General features: G+C 45.8%; 1 protein-coding gene across 3 annotated transcripts; it reads right to left on the reverse strand.

The window, feature by feature from the left end:
• Positions 1–1,202: 1,202 nt before the first annotated feature.
• Positions 1,203–19,065, reverse strand: sema4ab (sema domain, immunoglobulin domain (Ig), transmembrane domain (TM) and short cytoplasmic domain, (semaphorin) 4Ab). Of its 3 annotated transcripts, none has more exons than XM_061059125.1 (15): positions 18,732–19,065; positions 13,167–13,367; positions 12,878–13,038; positions 12,631–12,690; positions 11,991–12,089; positions 11,446–11,539; positions 9,934–10,056; positions 9,045–9,172; positions 6,850–7,031; positions 5,828–5,972; positions 5,370–5,559; positions 5,075–5,190; positions 3,984–4,147; positions 3,797–3,891; positions 1,203–3,515 (listed from the first exon to the last, which is right to left on the reverse strand). In XM_061059125.1, the coding sequence occupies exons 2-15, from the start codon at positions 13,261–13,263 to the stop codon at positions 2,713–2,715; spliced, it is 2,457 nt and encodes an 818-aa protein (XP_060915108.1). In that variant the 5' UTR covers positions 13,264–13,367; positions 18,732–19,065; the 3' UTR covers positions 1,203–2,712. The 3 variants fall into 3 exon arrangements, with proteins under 3 accessions (XP_060915108.1, XP_060915107.1, XP_060915109.1); XM_061059124.1 differs by lacking the exon at positions 18,732–19,065 and adding an exon at positions 15,675–15,857; XM_061059126.1 differs by lacking the exon at positions 18,732–19,065 and adding an exon at positions 15,675–15,856 and having other exon boundaries at positions 1,203–3,500.
• Between the last annotated feature and the right edge of the window lie 1,021 nt (positions 19,066–20,086).

A 20,086-nucleotide genomic window follows, 5' to 3' on the forward strand; every position in this document is an offset into this window, starting at 1 on the left:
ATTCAAGTTTCTTATGAGGCTGAACAGAGTTTATATTCTGTAAAAAGAAAGACAGACCACCACACCAAGTCACACCATGCACTTGTAGCCGGTCTGTCTTTATTTTTACAGTCTATGGTCTTGACACTCAGTGTGTGGAAATGTCTCTGCGTTGTGCTGTGTGTGGATGAGACGAAGACCAAGAACTTCCTTGCCAACTGGAGCAGATGTATTATCACACCATCTGTGTAAAATAAAATACATTCAGCACAGCAACTTCATACGACTGGGCTTCAACATGCACACCTCTCCTCAGCGGGGTCTCAGGCCGGCTGACACAATGCATGGGTGTGCTGTGACATTCTTTTTGTAAACGAGAACAAAAACTAAATAAAAAGTATAAATTCTATTTCAGCTTATTTCTTACTCAACAGTGGCAATTTTGTGTTTTTGTCAAAACTGAAAATGTACTTAAACAGCTCAGCTAATATTGTTATACTGTACACTTCACGTTATATTAAAATAACAAAATATTTTGTGACTTTTGGTGAATTATAAATAGTTTCGACAACACCTGTTACACACACAACACAAGTCTCACGTATCCAAAGTGATTCACCTTGAACTTTTATGTGCTTACTCCGATTTTAATGTACTTTTATACTTATTTCCATAAATATATATATAAATATTTCCATCTTAAGAACCTGTTTTTACAGTGTGTCCTGTGCTGCTATGAAGCTGTCCTAACTGCTGTGGGTGTGTTTGAGAGTGTGTGTGTGTGTGTGTGTGTGTGTGTGTGTGTGTGTGTGTGTGTGTGTGTGTGTGTGTGTGTGTGTGTGTGTGTGTGTGTGTGTGTGTGTGGACAGCAGCAGCAGTTCTGTGTTGTTGTCACAGCTGTGTTCAGCTTCATGTTGTCTCTTATCTCAGTTCGGTCGAGTTTGGGAGGCGGCAGCTGCAAAACATATCCACGGTAATAACACCATAGAACCGTATGATAAACGTGATGTTTCTAAATCTCTGTCTTATAATCTGTTCTTAAATGTGGCTTGAGCCCAGAGAGAGTATGTGAGATACTTCCTGTCAATATGTGGAGTTTTTCTAGTTCGTAAAATCACCTGAATCTGTTAGAAGTCAGGCTGTCATTAACTAGTTAATACAGATGAATTAAGGTCTGAAATTAAATCATTAATATATTAAAATAAACTCAGAGACACACAGAGGACACCTTCACTTTTTATTCCTGTGCTCGTCACACAGTTTGGACAGTTTGTTATCATCACACCTCGAACAGTCATACCAAATCAGAGCAGCCGGTGACCGTACAGTCAGACCTCCTCACCGAGACCTCCGCATGGTTTTAAACATCTCACCAGTCATTGTCTTCATCGACTTACAGACAAGAGGACACTGATGCTAACACACGGAGAAAAAACAGACTGAAAACCTGAAATGATCTGCAGAAAAATAACCACCAACAAGTTACAACTCGCTGATGATGATTGTGCTGACAGAAGCAGAAATTATGAGAATTTCTTTAGAGATGAGACATCGAAGGGTTAAAATCTGTCCTGATTATGAACATGTGAACAGTTCAGGGAGTTTTCTTAACGGTCACATATTATGCAAAACACACTTCACCATGTTGTTCTAACTCCAACATGTGTCCCTTGTCTGTCTAGAAACCCCCCAATGATGAGAAAAGTTTACATTTAAAGGTACAGACACAGAAACAGTCTGTTCTGAGCAGGGCTGAAATAGAGGGGTTTATAGACATGATCAAATACAGGATCAGAGTGGATTTAGAACAAGAAACTTCACACACATGTTTTGGGGAGCTCTTGAGACTGGTTGAAGAGGAGGAGAATATGTGACCTTTAACCTACTAAAGTTAAACTCCTTCAGGTAAATTTCTTAGCAAGTGTTTTATGACACTTTAACCTCAGGGACTGACGATGAAAAAAGACTTCCGGTTGACTGTTTCCGTGTGCAGATGAATTTGTTTATGATTAAATGTCTCGTCCTGACTTCTCTTCCACATGAACACAAACCTTCAGTCCGTTACTGACGTTTCCTAAAATATCAGTTTGGCAAAGTCAAAAAACACATTACGAAGAGATTTCTGAGATGAAAACAGCCGCTGACTCGTCTTTATTTTCACAATCCACAGAGGGAGTTTTAAAAAATGTAACATCGGTCTTCACGTTTGGTTCATTTGACCTCCTGAGAATTAATAACCTCATGAAAGTAGACTGAAAACTGTGGCTTCATAGCAAAGTTTCTTGTCTAAAACCTTTTACAGTCAGGTGAACTCGTACTTTACAGCACAGACAAACTGAGTCAGTGTGTGGAACAACACAAAGTACCGTCACAGATTGGTCATCACATTTTAAACATCGTTCATCTGACTGACAGGTGTCCTCACAGGTGTACCAAGTCTCTAGTGGTTCGGTTCTTTCACACATGCACAAAACTCCTGTGTGAACAAAAAACAGACTCCTCCCCCCCCCCATCAGCTGGAATCATCTCCCGCTGCGAGGTGCATGTGTGAACAAGCAAGAGAGGAAGATTTCTGCTGCTGCATTCTGCTTGAAGTACATGTGTGAAAACAGCGTAGCCTTTTTAACAGAACCTCCAACAGGACTGACAGAGAGTCACCGTGGTAACAGGCTCCTCCCACCTCTCAGGTGTAACAGTGAGTGTGTGTATCAGTGTGTGTGTTTTGTGTAACTCTCAAATGGGGGTGTTGGGTAAATGTCCGTTAGACCCCGTCAGAGCCCCGTTACTAACCAGCACCCCCGCCTGTGCACTGTGCGGGGTCTTCCCGTTTCGTTTGCTCGCACAGGGGCCCCTGAGGGCCTCCTGCTCCATGGAGGTCCTGCGGCCTCTGGGGGGGGTTCCCGCCTGGGGGGCGGTGCGGCTGCGGCAGCGCTGTCTGAAGGTGTAGAGCAGCACGGTGATCAGCAGGCTGACACACAGGAGCAGCAGCACCGACACCACCACCAGCTCCTTCAGGTAGCAGGGACCCCGTGCAGACATCAGGGGCCCCTCCTCCCAAAGCTTAGTCCCTCTGAGCCCTGACTCTTGAGTCCACAGGGCGGGGTCTCTGTCCTGCTGTGGGGTAGGGGTCTGAGCATCTCTGCTTGACTGTGTGGGCTCAGTCCTCCCCAGTTCTGATTCTGTCCTCTGAGGTCCCTCAGAGGGCTTCGATCTGGGCCCCGGCCGGGCCCCCGCCTGAGTGACAGGGTGCGAGCTGGGCTGGGACTGAGCCGTGTTGCTGCTCTTCTGTCTGACGTGGTAGATGGCCACGGTCTGCTGGAAGCCGTTCTCCGTGGACAGGCACAGGTAGTGACCCAGCGAGGTGGGCGTGGCCACAAAGCTCAGGCTGCCGTCCTCCAGGTGCAGGTAGAGCTCGGAGGACAGGCGGCTGTTGGGACGCTCCCACTGCTGCCGGGACAGACGGGAGGACGGGGGACACTGCAGCCGGACCACCTCGTTCAGAGAGACCGAGACCAGCTCACCTGCAGGACACGAAGCTGATAATACAGATTACATCACCAAGACCACCCAAACACAGAGACCCCCCCAACTAGAAAAGTACCAAAGATTGTTTTGTTTAAAAGAAGAAGTCTCTAAAGGGAGCGAGGAGCAGAGCTGCTGCGTCTGAAATCTCATTCCCTCCCCCGCTCCCAGTGAGCTCTGTAGAGGAAGGGAGTTCATTGGCAAATTGTTTTTAAAATTATTTAATTATTCTTCTAACAACAGTTTCCTGCAGGTAAGCAGCAGAAGCGGAGCAGCAGGTAAGATGGTGACTCACCCGCAGACAGTTTGTTGGGGCTGAATCTGGCTCTGTGTGTTAACGACACGCTGCTGCACGCCTCCTCCACGTTCCCTCTGTCCACGTCCTGAACTCTGAGGAGGAACAAAACACACAGTCAGCACAGGTAGACGCGAGAACGAGACTGAGGCTCTAGACTCCCGAGGACTGAATGACTGAAACTCACAGACTGCTTTTGGAGTTGGAGACCCCCACGCAGGCCCTGCTGTTTGGGTCCCAGCCACAGAACGGGTCTCGGGCCAGAACACACTGAGGACAGGTCCAGTACACAGAGCAGTTGGCTGTGGGGACCCTGACCACCCCCTCGGACGTGCCCACATAGATCACTCCCTGCACACACACATTTGAGATCAGAGTTTCATCAAACATGCTGCACAAAAACGAGAGACCAGGGAGGACATTCACTCTGATGAGTCTCACAGCGAACATTAGGGAGTCAGGTGTGTCAGAGAATAACACGTTTAACAGAGTGATTCCACTGAGACGATAAATCCACAGAGTCAGAAACACACTCCGCACACAACACGACTTGTGACCAATTAGTGTCGCTCGACGACATCATGTCATGGAGCTGAGCAGCTGAGACACAAACTGTTAGAGCGGATGGCTTTTCATTTGTTGTTTGAAATCTTAAATACAAATCCTGAAGCTGCCTTTAAGTTCACAGTGTCAAAACCACTGAGGGTGAAGGGTTAAAATGAGGGCAGAGCAGCAGAAAGGAGAAGAGGCCAACTTCCTTCGACTAACGGGCAAAGTGTCAGACTTCTCTTCGTCAAAAAAAACGAGGAAATGAGAGCAACGCAACATTTCTGTTTTTGACACAAAGAAGGAGACGCATCGCTAAATATTGAGAGCAAGTTCGAGTCCTCATTTACAGATGAACATGCTGACATTAGTCAGTGCTCTCACCTTTGATTAAAGGGTGCGTCATATATTATATTGTGCTAACTCTGTGTGAGCAGTGTGCAGGAGTGTGCTGCAGTTATTGGTAATTAAAAACAAGAAATAAGCCAACATTAGGGGTTCTGTTGTAGTTCTTCTTTTTCTACATCGTTTGAGGTCCTGGATGTTAAAGGAACAGAGCACTTAAGTGACCCAGATCAAGTCACCACAGGATGTAAAGGAACCAGTCCGGTCCTGTTCAGTCTTCTGATGTTGCTCTGGGGTCACAGACTGCCGCAGGAGTGCATCGATGATCAGACATCTAACTTTGGATTCATATCTTACAGATTTCCAGCCGGACTCTGTGGACTGTACCTGCGCTGTGGAGAGCTTCAGACTCTTGACGGGCTGCGGCTGCACGAACACCTGAACCTCCTCCACGATGTGAGCCCCGGCCTGCAGCAGCACCGCTTTGTGCAGGTAACCGGACTCTGAAAGACGGGCGAGAGAGAAGAGTTGAAAGGACTGCATCCCGCGAGACCATCGTGCAATCAAACACCAGGTTCCGTTGTCATGGTTACATGTTCTTTAAACTTAAAAGATGAAGAACGCGTCGGTGCGCTGATGTCAGACGCGGAGACGCTGTGACCTGGACGTGCCGTGTGAATACCTGTGAGCAGGAAGAGCACGGTGTAGTCCCGTTGGTTCACCGCCTGCACCCTCTGCACGCTCAGGTGACTGTACGTGTGCTCAGCAGAAACCATGGTCAGAGTCCTCCCCACAGGCCGCACGCTGTCGTCTGCCAGGAAGTTCTCTTTGACGAAACGTAGAGCGTTGTCGGACGCGTTGTGAAGGCCGCACTGCACGCACAGAGGAAGGTAGAACAGACGTCATGCAAGGATGTGACTGCAGTCTGCAGCGTGTATTGTTTCAGTACATAGTATGCATTGTGCAGTATGTGGTTTAGCTCGCAGCCTTAGTTTTGATAAACTGGGTCATGAAATCAAAATGTTTGAAGCCAAACTGAACTCAGCTTGTTAAGAGTTTAAGAACTCTTCACTACACATGATCTTCCCCTCCAGGACTAAATGAAGCGTCCTTCCTCCACCCCCGTTTCTCCATCATTACCTCTCCTGGATTGGCGACCTTCTCCTGAACCCGGGTGCTCCACTGTAACGTGTCCCGGTTCAGGACCTTGTAGTTTCCAGAGAAGACCGACTTGATGTCACTCAGACGGAACGAGCACACAGCCGAGCGTCCAGAGTTGACAGACCTGGAGGACGGAGAGCAAACTCGTTTACTCTGATTCCGCTGAAGATGAAAAATAATCTGCAGAGTCAGACGAGTTAAAACATGCGGCTCCGTCATTGTCTGGGTTTTTATTTTCTTGTGTGTATTTAAAAAAAAAAACTGCTCTCTCTGCATTTCTGCCATTCAAATGTTGAAACTTCCTTCCAGCTATTTCAAAACTTCTTTTTTTTTTTTCTGTGACATCCCTGCCGTGAACTCTGACAACACATGCACATCGTTCTGGATTGAGCTTTAATTTAAAAGGAAATATAAAGGGGTTCTCCAGGATTTGAGTCCGTCTTTCTGTTGTCTACATTTCCGTAGCATTCACGGGTCATTGCACAGGTTGGGGTTGCTATCCCCAAACCCAACCGTCCACCGATTCTGGCTTCTGATGTGATTTGGAGTAAGTTAGTCCTCTCCCCTTGTCTTCCAGCTAATGGATTACAGAAACCACATGAGGCCAGACAGGTTTTGGGTCGTGTGCAAGCGGTCTCTGCACACAAACTCATGCTACTGTGGAGTGAAAGCTGCAACCAGAAGCGAGCATTTCCTCCCAGTGGTGCGACACAACGTACTCAATGTGTCCTGCAATTCTTTTGTGTTGATTAACAGTAAAATTAGATCACATTTTACAAACACAGATTAGATCATCCTGAAACCACAAACAGCTGTTACATCACTCATTTCAAAGACACCAAGGATTAAAAACATTCTTTTAACAACTCTTATGAAATGTCTGCTTTCTTGAAACGGAGCAGGAACAGCAGGTAAAAATGTGGCCGTTTGCGTTCACACATGCAGCTCACTCGGAACGTTTTCAGGAGTTTTGTGCGCGCGCGAAAAGCGCCGTCACTGACCACTGGGAGGTGAAGATGCCGTAGAAGAGTGTGTCGTCTGCCGGAGCGCCCTCTGCAGGCGCGAGTGTGTCGACGTCCTGGATGACGTTGTAAGGCAGCTCGTTGTCGGCCTGACACAGCAGCTGAGCTTTGGCGAACGTGGTCCAACGTCTCTGCAGGGTCCGCTGGCCCCCCACGTCACTCTGATTAACGAGGGAGGAGACGTTAGATACAAACACAGCACTTCTACCTGCTGCTGTCAACACACACACACACACACACACACACACACACACACACACACACACACACACACACACACACACACACACACACACACACACACACACACACACACACACACACACACACACACACACACACACACACACACACACACACACACACGTTGTGATTCACAACAGGATTACACGGCTTTGCATCGACTACAGCTGTGCAAATAAAAACAAGGAGACACCACCTAATTTTAAAACGCACACAAAGGGTTAAATGTCCTCCTAGCTGTGCTGCAGAGCTAACAGTGTCTCTCTGCTCCGCTGCTGTCTGTGCTTTTTTTTTTTTTTTTAAGGATTGATTTTTGCCTAAATTGGACTGTCCTAGTGGATGGATTTGGAAACAAGGGAGAAAGAGGGAAAGTGAGGAATGTACTGCGGGAAAGGCGCTACAGACCGGACTCGACCACAGACCGCCCGCTTGGAGGACGACATAACCGCCAGCCCATCTGCGCCCCCGTTTGTGTGTTTCTGAACAACACATTATGCCGTCATGTGGGATTTTTTTCCATTTCTTTCATTGCAAAAAAACGTCTAATTAAGGAACACTGGCACTGACAGCGACACGCCGTTACAGTGAAAAGTTACTGTCCACTGAGAGATGGAGGTAACTGAAACCGAAAGAAATCATCTTTAAATAAAATCTAGAAATAAATATGACATTAACGTCACAATTTAAAAATAATCAGGGGTTAAATCAGTCTGAGGCAGCCAGGTTTTTTTTTTTTCTTTGCTCCATTCAGGGAGGAAGCTTTATTTTAAAGTGTTCAAATCAGATCACACTCTTCACGTCTGGCCTCACGATACACTTTAAAAGTTCCCCTCTCCCCTCCGAGCTCGCCATCGTCATGTGGACAGACCCGAGCTCCGTCAATGTGAGAGCTCAGATCCTCTCAGAGTAAAAAGGTTCAAACTGCTTCTCTCCACATTTAGTCCAGAAAATAGAGCAGGACAACGTTTTGGTTGGTTTGCACCTGAATATCATGAAACAGACCCCGAGGTGCAGCAGATAGTCGGAGCAGATGAGGAGCAGATATAAGCGGCAGCAGTCCGTTCTTCATGACTGACCCCCCCCCCTCCCCAAGAGGTTTTGGTTGCAGTTCCCTCTTTGTGCATAAACATCCTGTTGATGATTATCTGAGGTTGCGTTCCATCTTCAGCTGACTCAGACTCACCTCTCAGAGCTGCAGACAGTTTCCACTCTGAGGGAAGTTTTCCATCTGAATCAGACGCATCAGTCTGTCCTTTAGTGCATGGTCACCTTTTTTAGAAAATCGTCTGTGATGCTTAAAGCACGGTTAAAAACATTCACGACCTTTTCTGTGTCCTCGCGTATAAATTAAGTGTCAGGCGACTTAACTGAGCTCAGCCGTCGTCACGTCTTTGTACATTCATATTGATTACGTGACGGCGTGATAGCAGTGTCCCAGTCTGTGAATTCACGTTGTGTTTTCAGTGTTGCAGAAGCACGGCACAGCGGGAGCTCCACATACACACACACTCAGTGCTGCGCTCCCACACTGGCTCCGCCCCCTTGCTCTCGCTGTCTTGCCTCTGTTACTACCTCTGACTGTACAGAGGGGGGGGATCAGTTCGTCCCCCCATTAGGCGAAAGGTGCTACTGTTGAGTCTGCAAATATCGTCTGCTAATTCAACAAAGCGTGTTCGTTCGGTTTCATTTTACTGTTCATTTAGGATTCTTTGATCGCCACATACAGGTTTGTTAGACTTTGACAAGCCTCATTGTGCTGCGTCGCTGCTTTAAGATTAAAAAAATAAACGACTTCCTGTGCCCACATGTCATCACATCAGTGTTTTATAGAAATAAACTGTTTCTTGAAAATGAGTGAATAGCAAGAACTCTCTTAAAGCGTTCCTGAAGTTTTAATCGGTCTGTACGAGTTGTTGTTTGTGTTTGCTCACCATGCAGATCTGAGAGACCCGAGAGACGATGAACTTGTCGATGAAGTCGTACTCTCTGCCCACCTCACTGAAGAAGAAATAAATCTTCTCCTCGTCAGGGACGAAGCTGGAGCTGATGAAGGTCGGATCTGAAGCGAACAGATGGAAACAAGACTGAGAGATTCAGATTCAGTTCAAAACAACAGACACACAACTTTTTCATATTTAAAGAGGACATATTATCCCCCTTCTCCACCTTTTCAAACAGTCCCTCTGTGGTCTAAATGAAACATCTGTGCTTTGGTCAAAATATAACATGAATCAAGCACCAGAGGAGGTTTGTGACCCTGTATAAACCAGCTCTCTCAGAACGCTCCGTTTTGGTGTGTGTGTCTCTTTAAATGCAACGAGCCCCCCCGAGTTTTCCCAGCAGACATCACTCCTTCACTAGAGAGAATAAAAATGGGCAAAAGTGTTGTTCTAGGCTGGTGGTGGAGTCCATGGGTGGAAATATAAGGAGAGGGGAGGGTTTTTCTTTTTCCCACTGTGACATCACAAGGAGAGCACATTTGAAACAGAGCATTTTTCTCTGTGTTGTAAGACTTATACAGACCACAAACAAAGGACTGGATGGGTTTATTTCACATTTTGTGGGTCGTTAGACACTCAGGTTACCCAAATATATGTTCAGAAACACTGTAGAAGAGGAATTTTCATAATATGTCCCCTTTAATTAAAAACACGTGTGTCTCTGCCCTGTTTCTGACACTACTGCTCTCCGGGTCGCCGGTGGACTAGTGGTTAGTCTGCACGCCCCATGTATGGAGACTACAGACCAGGTTCCCTGCATGTCACCCCCCCCTCACTCTCTCCAAACATGTTGAGTAATCATGCAGGTCTCCTCACTGACCCTCGAGCCATCCCAACGTGTCGTCCAGCTTCAGGTCGACTCGCCGGCCCTCACTCAGGTGTCTGGAGATGACGGGTCTGTTTCCTCGGTAGTCTGCCACCGTCCCCGTGTACAGCTCGCCATCTGAGGGACAGAAAATCCACCAGAAAACTTCATCAACAAACAACAAACTCAGAGCGACACACAATCGTTGGTTTCTTAGTTTTATAATTGGGGTGGGCTTTCTTGGCTTTGAGTCGGAAAAAAAAACATATTTATGATCTTGAACGTGTCACCGTCAGCTCGCCACGACGGCTTAATGTATTCAAAGGTACAACTAAACAAAAAGCGTCTCCAGGCTTCTTCATCAATCACATCAGTTTCACAACATCTATCATCATCCTACGAGGCTGTTCTGGATTCTCTCTCCACACAATGAAGTCCCAGTCCCACCTTGGAACACGTGACCCCCAATGACCCTCAGACGACCGCGAGGGTTAACATGTCCGGGCCAAACTAGGTCAGCGTCTCAGCTAATGACTCTCATGACTCTCATGTGAGTCATCCTCGATCGATAGCATGCTAATGACCCGCAGTGAGTGAAGAACTGAAGCTGTCTTCCAGGTCTCTCACTGAGTCCACTCGTCTTTGGATCGAGCTGCGAGCTGAGGCCGAGGTCGATTCGACGACCGCATTGGCTTGTACAGAAAATAAAAACGCTGCCAGTGGAAATATCTGCATTATTAGACACGACATGACGACATGTTTCCTACTGATCAGCTGACAATCCACGGGGCGTGATCCTGATGTTACACCACATGTTGTAACTTCATAATGAAGGTGGAGACGGTCCGGGACATCAGCGGGAGCTGGTGGTTAGGACGATCTTCGAGACGCATTTCTCCAAAGAGGAAGAATCCAATGATTAGCAACATTTAGAATCGATTTGGTTCAGCTGTGTTTTATTTACAGACACCAGATTCAGAGAACACGATCCTCTCTGACCTGCATCTTATAAAGCCCTTCCTCTTTTTAACGAACAAATGGATTCGACCTGAACTTGACCGATAAGAACGGACTTATAAAGAACAAGCAGCACATTCTCAGGGAGGTGTCAGAGTGGACGCCTGACCCTTTATAACCAGCCGGTCCTGAGGAGAGCTCAGGCTAATACTGGTCTGCTTAATCTACCCACTTCATGGTGAGTTTGACCTTTGACCCTCAGGTCGTCGTCTCAGAGCTCCTGTGAGGAACACTAAAACACTCCGGCTCTCTTTTGTCTGAGACTGAGTTGATGCACATTTCAAATCTTCAGGAGCTCATCACATTTCCTGTCCAGCAGCTCTGGATCCAAAGACAGATCTCAGGTTTTCTTCAGCTGAAGTTTGAATCTGAACATCAGTCATTAAGTCAGTAAGATCGGTTTCATCCTTCCTGTTTGGATTCAGCAGAAAATTCTTCGACACCGAGTTAAAGACCTAATGTTTTTCCTCCCGAGTTACCTCAGCTAGCCTGTCGGTTTCGTTGTCTTACCCACGATGATGGCCGTGTTGCGTTGGTAGGGATCGTAGGGGCAGCGACCTCGTCCCTCGTCGGGCTTCGGGCTCATCGTTAACGTCTCGGAGTTCTTCACACAGGAGAGGAAAAAAAAAGTCTAACTTATTCCAGAACAAATAAAATCTACAGAAATCTGCTTTGAGAATAAAACAGCACGAGCTCAGGTTGTTTCACATATCAGCACTTTGTGTGTTTACATGTTTTTTTTTTTTAAATCGATGCAATCTCCGTCTTTTGTTTCTGTCGTAACCATGGTAACTAAGGGTCAGCTCGTCAAGAGTTACATCCCAGGATCACGCGCTGCTTTACCACAAGTTTGGACTCTAATCATTTGATATTCGTTTTTCTTTTCACACATTTTGTCTGTGACGACCTGAAGAAAGTCTGAGCCGACGCTAACGAGTCGTTCGTTTCTCTACTGAGTCGTAGAGATGCTCTCAAATCTTTATCAAATCTATAAGGTGCATCATCCTCATCGTCTGTAACAGTTCAGTGTCCACGTGTGTCAAAAATAATCATACAACGTAGGTGCAGCGTGGACTGAAGGCGAACGTCCCGCAGGCGTAGACGTGGCTGCTGTTCAGGAACTGCAGAACTCGGATGAAGTTTGGACAGTCGGACTGGAGAAAAAAAAAAAAAAAAAAAAAAAGTCATTTAACAAACAGACAATCAAAAGTTTAGGACACAGCGTGCCTGCAGCAGGACCTTTGGATCCAACACAAATATTTACACAACAGACACACGCAAAGGAACATCAACATCTGCTAACGTTAGCCACGCTCACCCTGCAAAGATGACACAGCTCATCACGACAACGGCTGCACAATTATGTGTTTTCTTCCCTCTAGACTTCCCGGCTCGTCTTAATTTATTTATTTATTTTTTTAACATTTATTTTTGGGGGCTTTTTGTGCCTTTAATGGAGGGACAGGACAGTGGATAGAGTCAGAAATCAGGGAGAGAGAGAGAGAGAGTGGAGAATGACATGCGGGAAAGGAGCCACAGGCTGGATTTGAACCTGGGCCGCCCCCGCTTGGAGGACTACATCCTGCACACATTGGGCGCACGCACTAACCACTGCGCCACCAGCGCCCCGGCTCGTCTTAATTTTAACTATAGTTTAAGTCTCTGAGAACAACCTGGTTCAGAACAGCTACTCACCATCTTCTTTCCTTTCATGGAGCATTGTTCGAGGTCTTTCTCCGACGGACTCCAGTCCAGCTGAAAGGAACAAAGACAGGCAGATGAAGAGGCGGGCATAAAAAGAGTCACCGTGTCTTAAAGACGTTTATCACTTTAGGAGGGATTAGATCAACCTGAAAGTTTGGACAGCCACTAATGGATCCATTTCCTTTTTATCAACACAGTTTTTCAGATAGTTAACTCTGAATGTGCGCTCAGTGATCACCTTGCTCCTCAGTGTGATAGCGTCCTCGTTGCTAACATCCAGTGCTAACACGGCGTCCCGGGCCCCCACATACAGCACGTCCCCGTTGTCGCTGAGCAGCAGGGTGGTGGTGTTACTGACGTCAGGGCTGCTGAAGCGGGTCACAAGTCTCCCAGGACTCCCTGTTTGTGATCAGGATGTAACACAGACGATTAAAAAAACAAACAGGTGTGACGACGCACGCTCGTCTTCTTCTTCTTCTCGTCTTTAACTGACAACAGGATAAAGAGCAGGCGTGATCGCTCCTCACCCAGACTGAAGGAGACTCTGGGAGTCTGCCCGGTCTCACTCGGACTCACACAGCTCAGCAGGACCACAGAGAGGGACAGCAGGCTGTGGATCCCCATCACAGCTGATCTCAGTCACATCTAAGGCCCGAGGCGTGAAGGGAGGGGGGGGGACCGTAGCTGAAGCCACATGATCTGGTTCCTACAGTCGACCATCACTGGATCTGAAACACACGCAGGAAAGAAAAACATGAATGACCACCGTCTTATCGCACAGCCTCAGAGATCCTCAGCCGAGTCTTCATCTTGTCCTGAGAGTGACCAGGAAGTGACTCAAACGAGACTTACACAAACAGCCTAACGGGGACGTTTTAAACATTTGTTTTGTTGCTTCCTCTAACGGACGTTTCTTCGTTTGCAGCTTTAGATTCAGCAGTGAAGGAGAAACTATGAAGGGGCGCTCAATCTTCAAAACCGCCAGTTGTCATCTGACGACACGCCTCTGGGAGCGACGGCCAGCGCCTCTGTAATTCCTCTGCAGAGGGTTAAACCAGTTCATAGAGACTATCAGACAGCATCAGGGCTTCAGATAAAAGAGTCTCAAACACTCAGAGAGTTTCTACTCTTCTTAAGAGCCCGTTGAGTTTCTCTTCTCCTTTCCTTTTTAGAAATGTCGTTTCTGAAGCGAGGAACGCAACGTCAACATCAGCTCGGTTGTTTATCGGAGCTTTTTGTTTGTCTGTCTGTTTTTTTTTTGTTTTCAGCAGGGAGATGCTGAGCAGATATCCGGGGCCAAAGGAAGAGCCCATTACAGTCTGGAGCGCGTCCAACCTGCCGAGAAGAGAAAATGACTTCCTCCAAAGAACAGCATTCTGTTCAAACTAAATTAAAGAAAAAGAAAGGCCGTATTCATGATGTTATTCTAAGAAAATACGTTTTGATATGACTTGTTTAAGGAAAACAAGAAAAAGGGAGCTGGTGCATTTTTGCGTTCAGAGAATTGAAATAAAATAATCTAATTTATTAATGAATTGAATTTAATCGCATGTTGTTGTTTGTTTTTAAACAGCAGACTGAAGAACAGTTTCTTCCACCTTCTCTTAAGACTCTTAAATACTAATATTCATTTAAAAAAGGAACACTATAACCCCCTGTGCAGCGTGCAACACTTCACATTTTAGATTGTATATTAATGCCACACTCACTCACATCATGTTATTCTGCCTTGATGTTTTCTTAAAAACTAACATTTTATTCTCATTGCGCTTCTTCGTTCTGGTTTGATATTCTAGTTTTTAAAGGTTTATTTTTGGGCATTTTTGCTTTTATTTTAGAGACAGGGCAGCGTTTCTTAAGGAGGTGTTCACACATCCAACGATCCCATGAGGTAAAACTTTACTTAGTACTTTCTTAGAGAGAAAGAGAGAGAGAGAGAGAGAGAGAGTGGGATATGATATGCAGGAAAGGAGCCACAGGTCGGATTCTAACCCGGGCCGTCCGCTCTGAAGGACATAACCCTCTGTCACCACTACCTACCGGCGCCCCTTTATATTCTATTCTACCTACCCTCTGCAAAGGAGCCTCCTAGCATAAGAATTTCACACAGTTGTGTTTGTAGGACTATGACCATCTTGAACTTTGAACCCAGCATCAGATCTTGAGTTAAGTGTATTTTTACATCCATCGTCCTTGTTGTTCAATGTTCACTTTTAGGATGGCTTCCTGTTTTTAGACACAACTGTGCAGAAAAAGATACTCAAACATAAGGCATGCAGCCTCCAGGTAACTTGTCCTGCAGACCTCTGACTTCTGAATAAGTCACGTGAAATAATACCTGACTTTCTAACCCTCAGGAGGGCATAAACTACATGTTATTAACTTCTCTCTAAATGCAAACGGAAGTGACAGTCACTTTGATATTTTCCGTACCTGCAGAAAAAGATCCTGAATGCTTTCATTTGGTCAGATCTACCTGCTGGATATGAGCATGTAGCTCTTCTCCTGCTGCCAAACATCAACAACACATGCAGCATGTCTGACTGATGAATAAGCAGGTGACTTTGACCTCTGGTATTGTACTGTTGTGCACTTTTCCGACATGCATTAGCGCATTTTTAAACCCATTTCACTCTAAAGCGGCTCATCGTGCAACATGTGTGTAGCTGCGTAGTCTTTGTTTCTTCCAGCAGACCCGCGCAGCTCAACATGATCTGATCTGTTTGTTCTGTTTCTGCTGCAGGTTGAAAAAGTCAAATGTGACGAAACACGTGGTGTCCAAAGTTCAGCTCAAATCCTGCAGTTCAACAACACACTATAACACGTTACAGCCCGGTATTAAAGCTGCACCGTGCACACACTATCACACACACACACACACCGAGCTGATTGTTCCTGCTTTCAGGAGGAGACATTTTCTGATCGTGGTGAAACATCGAGCCGTCATTTTTTGTTTTTTTTTATCAATCTGAGACAAACAGCAGACGATCAGCTGCTGTTAAAAAAAAACTGAGAGAAAGATAAAGTGATCTCACGTTTCCGCAGATTGTTTCCTCTCTGTTTTCTCCTCCTGAAGTGAATCCGCAGTTTTCCGCCCTCCTCTCTCCGCTCCGGTTCAAAAAAAAAAAAACACTCCTCCAAACGTGACCCCCGGTGAGGAGAAACCGCTGACCGAGGTTCAGCCTTTACTATCATAACAAAAGCCTCCCCCAGCCCGCTCCTCCTCCATCTGCTCCTCCTCCTCCTCCTCCTCCTCCTCCTCCCGTCAGGAGGAGCAGCAGCAGGTTGCAGGCTCCCCCTACAGGCGGTGTGACACATTACAACCTGCACAGGTGGAGAAACTCTGACATTCAGAGCTCACTGGCTCCTCTGGGTGTTCATGGGCGTCTTGGTGAGACCGGCTACCCTGGGCCACCATGGACGAGGACCCTCATTGGACTTTTCCCTGGTCCTTTTCATAGTCCATTTCTGCAACAGTGCCAGAACGACGCTCCGAGAGACAGTAGAGAAGTCCCAAAGACAGAAATGATGGAATATTTCATCATTTCTGTCTTTGGGACTTCTCTACTGTCTCTCACTGTGGGAGACGATGGTCGAGTCCTCTTTTGACGCGTGCCGATGATCGCTGTCATGCTTTACGTCGGCGTCGGCGTGTAACTGGAGTACAAAGAGGAGGAGGAATCATCCGGGGGAAAAGATACACGGATACATTCAGAAGTAGTATCATGCTAAGGCAGTTTCCCTTGTCTTCAGTTGGCTTGTTGTTGTTGTTTTTTTTTTGTTTTTTTTTAACCTCATGTTGCCGCTTCCTGGTTCAGAGGAGGTCTTTAAACAGTCTTTATACACACACACACACCTTTAGGGGGCGTCGCCCTCGGCACAGCCAGCGGGTCAAAACAGAACTTACATTCATCTTATCATGTAACCAACACCTCCTGTGGATGTCGTTAGTTTCAACTTCTCCACATGTACACACTCATAAAGTCATGCTCTCCCTTCCTTTAAAACACCGTCTCTCTGTGTGAAGAAGCTTTCGTCACAAACCACGATAAACACGTCTCACACTGCGTTAAAAAAGAGAAGCAAAGACCTCATCCTCATAGTTCGCTATAACTGTATCAAATATGACTTTTAAAGACCTCGTTGCGGTCTCTAGGTGTTAATGCAGGTTCAGTGGTGTGTTAGCTGTTAGCTACGTCGGGGTCCCAGTCTGTTTCACGTCTCAGCGTTGCGGAAGCGCGAGTGCACACACACACACACACACACACACACACACACACAGCCGGATCTCGGCTCTCGCCCCTATAACACCTCTGTAACTATCTCAGAAGGAGGCCAATCAGAGGGATAGTTTCTTTAAAATGCATGAAATCAAAAAAAAAAAAGTGAGGGATTCATTCTGATGACCTTCATTTGAAGCTTTTAATTTGTCATTCATGTAATGGAGGCGGGGTCGTAACAATACTGCAAGGCTGACTGAGTCTGTGGCAGAGGGGCCCAGAGATCCTGGAGACGCCTCTGGGGAGGTTTAATCAGGTGAAGCTGCAGTGAAGCATCTGCTGCAGAAATGTCTCCATTCAGCCGTCTGTAATAATCTATGATGTGCATGAATGATCTATGAGAGCGTGTGCATTAACCACGCTTCAGAGTGCAAACAGCGTCCGTCTGGCTGAAAATATAAGCGACGTGTGGACCCTGCAGGTTCCTGTTGTCACCTGATCAACTCTTCATGTATTTAATGTTTGTATGTTGTTTCTGGTCTGAGTCTATGCGCCTGTGTTTCTACAGGCGTTTGATCGTAGGAACGTATTCACAGTGGAACTGTTGGAACCTCCGCCTCCTTTTTTACTGATTCCACACCGCAGGAACATACGGCTTCACATATAAAACATGTTCCAGTGAAACATCAACAAACTGAATGAATCTTCGCCCCGTCAGTGTGAACACAGATCTGACAACAACAAACCCAGAGGGACTTTGACTTCACTGTTTGTTTTTAGAAAGGCATTACCATCTTGAAGCTGACGCTCGAGGAACTGCAGCGTTCTGCACTTCTGCACTGGCTTCATTTATCATCACCAGATGCCGCTTGCTCCAAACATGGCTCCAGAAAACAAAAATGGTTGCCAAGAGGCCAACCTGGAGGCTTCATATTCACAGTCAACAAACTACTTTGTGACGTTTCAGTGGTGGCATTCATTATCACAGAGTCTTTGGTGTGGAGGTGCACCGCTTTTTAACACCACTTCAGATCCTCTCTCCTCGTCTCCTCGTCTCCTTAATGGATTGAGAGATCCTCCATGATGGCGGAGGGTAACGATCAGGTCAGAGGAGAAGAGAGGACGCGAGGAAGTATAAATTAAGGTAGCTGGTTAAAGGCGCCCTGTGTTTTTAGACCCACACAACAGGCCTACAGTCAGGATTTCACAGCTCCTCTGACACGCTTTGTTTATGTGACGCAAAATTACAGGAGCTTTGTTTTGAGAAGTAAAGTGAAGTTAAACTAAAAGTGCTCCACATTATTTAGCGCGGACACACAGGTCAGATTTAAGGTTGCTTTTTTATGTCCTGTTCAGATCCTACATTTATTTTTTTTGACCTCAATCAGGCCCTTTCATCACTTGTAGTATGAAGATGTTTAAAAAGCTCTCGTTGTTGATGCAGCCATGCCATCAGCTGATTCATCAGTGCTTTGTTTGATAATCAGAAGACCATTCTTGTATCAACAGGCTGTTTAACTATTTTATGTCTGCTTTTATGTACAGAAATGCATGTTTTTTATTCATACTTTTTACGCCAGAGTGTTTAAGCAGAGGATTTTTATTTATTTAGTTGAATATTTAACTTGTCAATATATCAATAAACTGAATTAAATACGGTGTTTAAATGCAACTTTACTTTGGACAACAACCTTGTGTCTCTTCTTAGAGGTAACAAGTGCTTCTTTCTCTGCAGGTTTTGAAAAAAAATGAAAATGTCGTCCTTGCACTTTCCACTTTATTTCTAACATCTAGCCCCTCTTAAAAAGCATAGAGAGGCCTGCGGTGTGTGTGTGTGTGTGTGTGTGTGTGTGTGTGTGTGTGTGTGTGTACCTGTCTGGTGTCTTGTTTGTCTAGAACTCCATCTTGATATACAGCTGGAGGATCTTCTGATGTTTAGCTCCACCTGGTCTCCTCCTCTGCTCCGTCTCCTCCTCATACAGGCCGACTGCAGAAATAATCCAAACACTCCAATAGTTTGTGCACATGCAGGATTGTTCTCCTGCAGACGATCCCTCGTTAAAGCCGCCTGTTTCTACTCTCCGATCAGCTCAGTATTGGAGTGTGTTTGTTAAAGTAAAAGTCTGTTTAGCCTCGTCATCTCTCACCGTTACAGGTTCAAATTCAGCACAACTCGAGCAGCAAACTATTGGCGTGTAAATTTAGACTCCTACAGCTTTAGAGCAGACCGGCTTGGTTGTGAGCGCAGCAGGGAAAGGAACGGGTAAGAGGGCTAATGAGGAGAAAAGAAGATTGGAGCGGATTAGCAGTGACCTGGAAAGAGCCATGTGGTAACAGGCTGAACGCCTCCAGCATCAAACACGAAGCTGCTGCCTCACAGGTGTATGACGACCGAGCGGCATGACAGCAGACAGGTGTGCTGCTGCCTGTCGGCTGCTGCATAGTGGCTGAAAACACCACCAACCAGAAACAGGCAGCAGGGATGTACCTGAGGCTGCAACCAACAAGGATTAACTTTTTGGTTGACTTTTAAGGGCTTACAATGCGACTTTCAAAGCAGATTTTCAGACCAAAACAAATAATCTCTGAGGACACACCTCCTTCACGACTACAATTACATTTGAGGAGGAAGCCAACAATTTCCTTTAGGAGAAACAGTCAAATACAAAAAAAATGCAAATTCAAAACCACACAATTTAAGATCCTTATCAGGAAATTAATATGTTGCAACTAGCACAGGTACGAGTCAAAAACAGACATTTTGCTCTTGTAAAAAAGCTCATCATTTGGGGCCGTAGTTACATTTTGTGTGACAGTTATGATTAGCTAGACATGCACAGACCATCAGCTAAAATGTGTACTTGTAACCATACTAGGTTTGTAGCTGATGCATTCAGGGTTGAACACACTCAGGACTTTTGTGTATCCATCGCTCAGTTGTTTTAAAACCTCATAGTTAAAAATAATATCTGCACACACTTCCAGAATGAGTACACAAACTATAACGACAGCTACGAAAACTTTTTACACATGCACAAAATATTTCTTCTAGTTTATGGTCAGTATTTGTCCATCTTGTTTGTTTAGCTGTTTAGTGGACTGCTTTAGATTTCTCACAGTCAGTCTCTTACTGAGTGTCCCTTTTGCAAAGTATATTATTATGTAAGTCAAACAAATAAATATAATAAATATAAATTCATTAGTCTTAGGAAACAGTGTTGTTTGTA

This window comes from Labrus mixtus, chromosome 16 (genome assembly GCF_963584025.1).
Source record: "Labrus mixtus chromosome 16, fLabMix1.1, whole genome shotgun sequence".
NCBI lineage: Eukaryota > Metazoa > Chordata > Actinopteri > Labriformes > Labridae > Labrus > Labrus mixtus.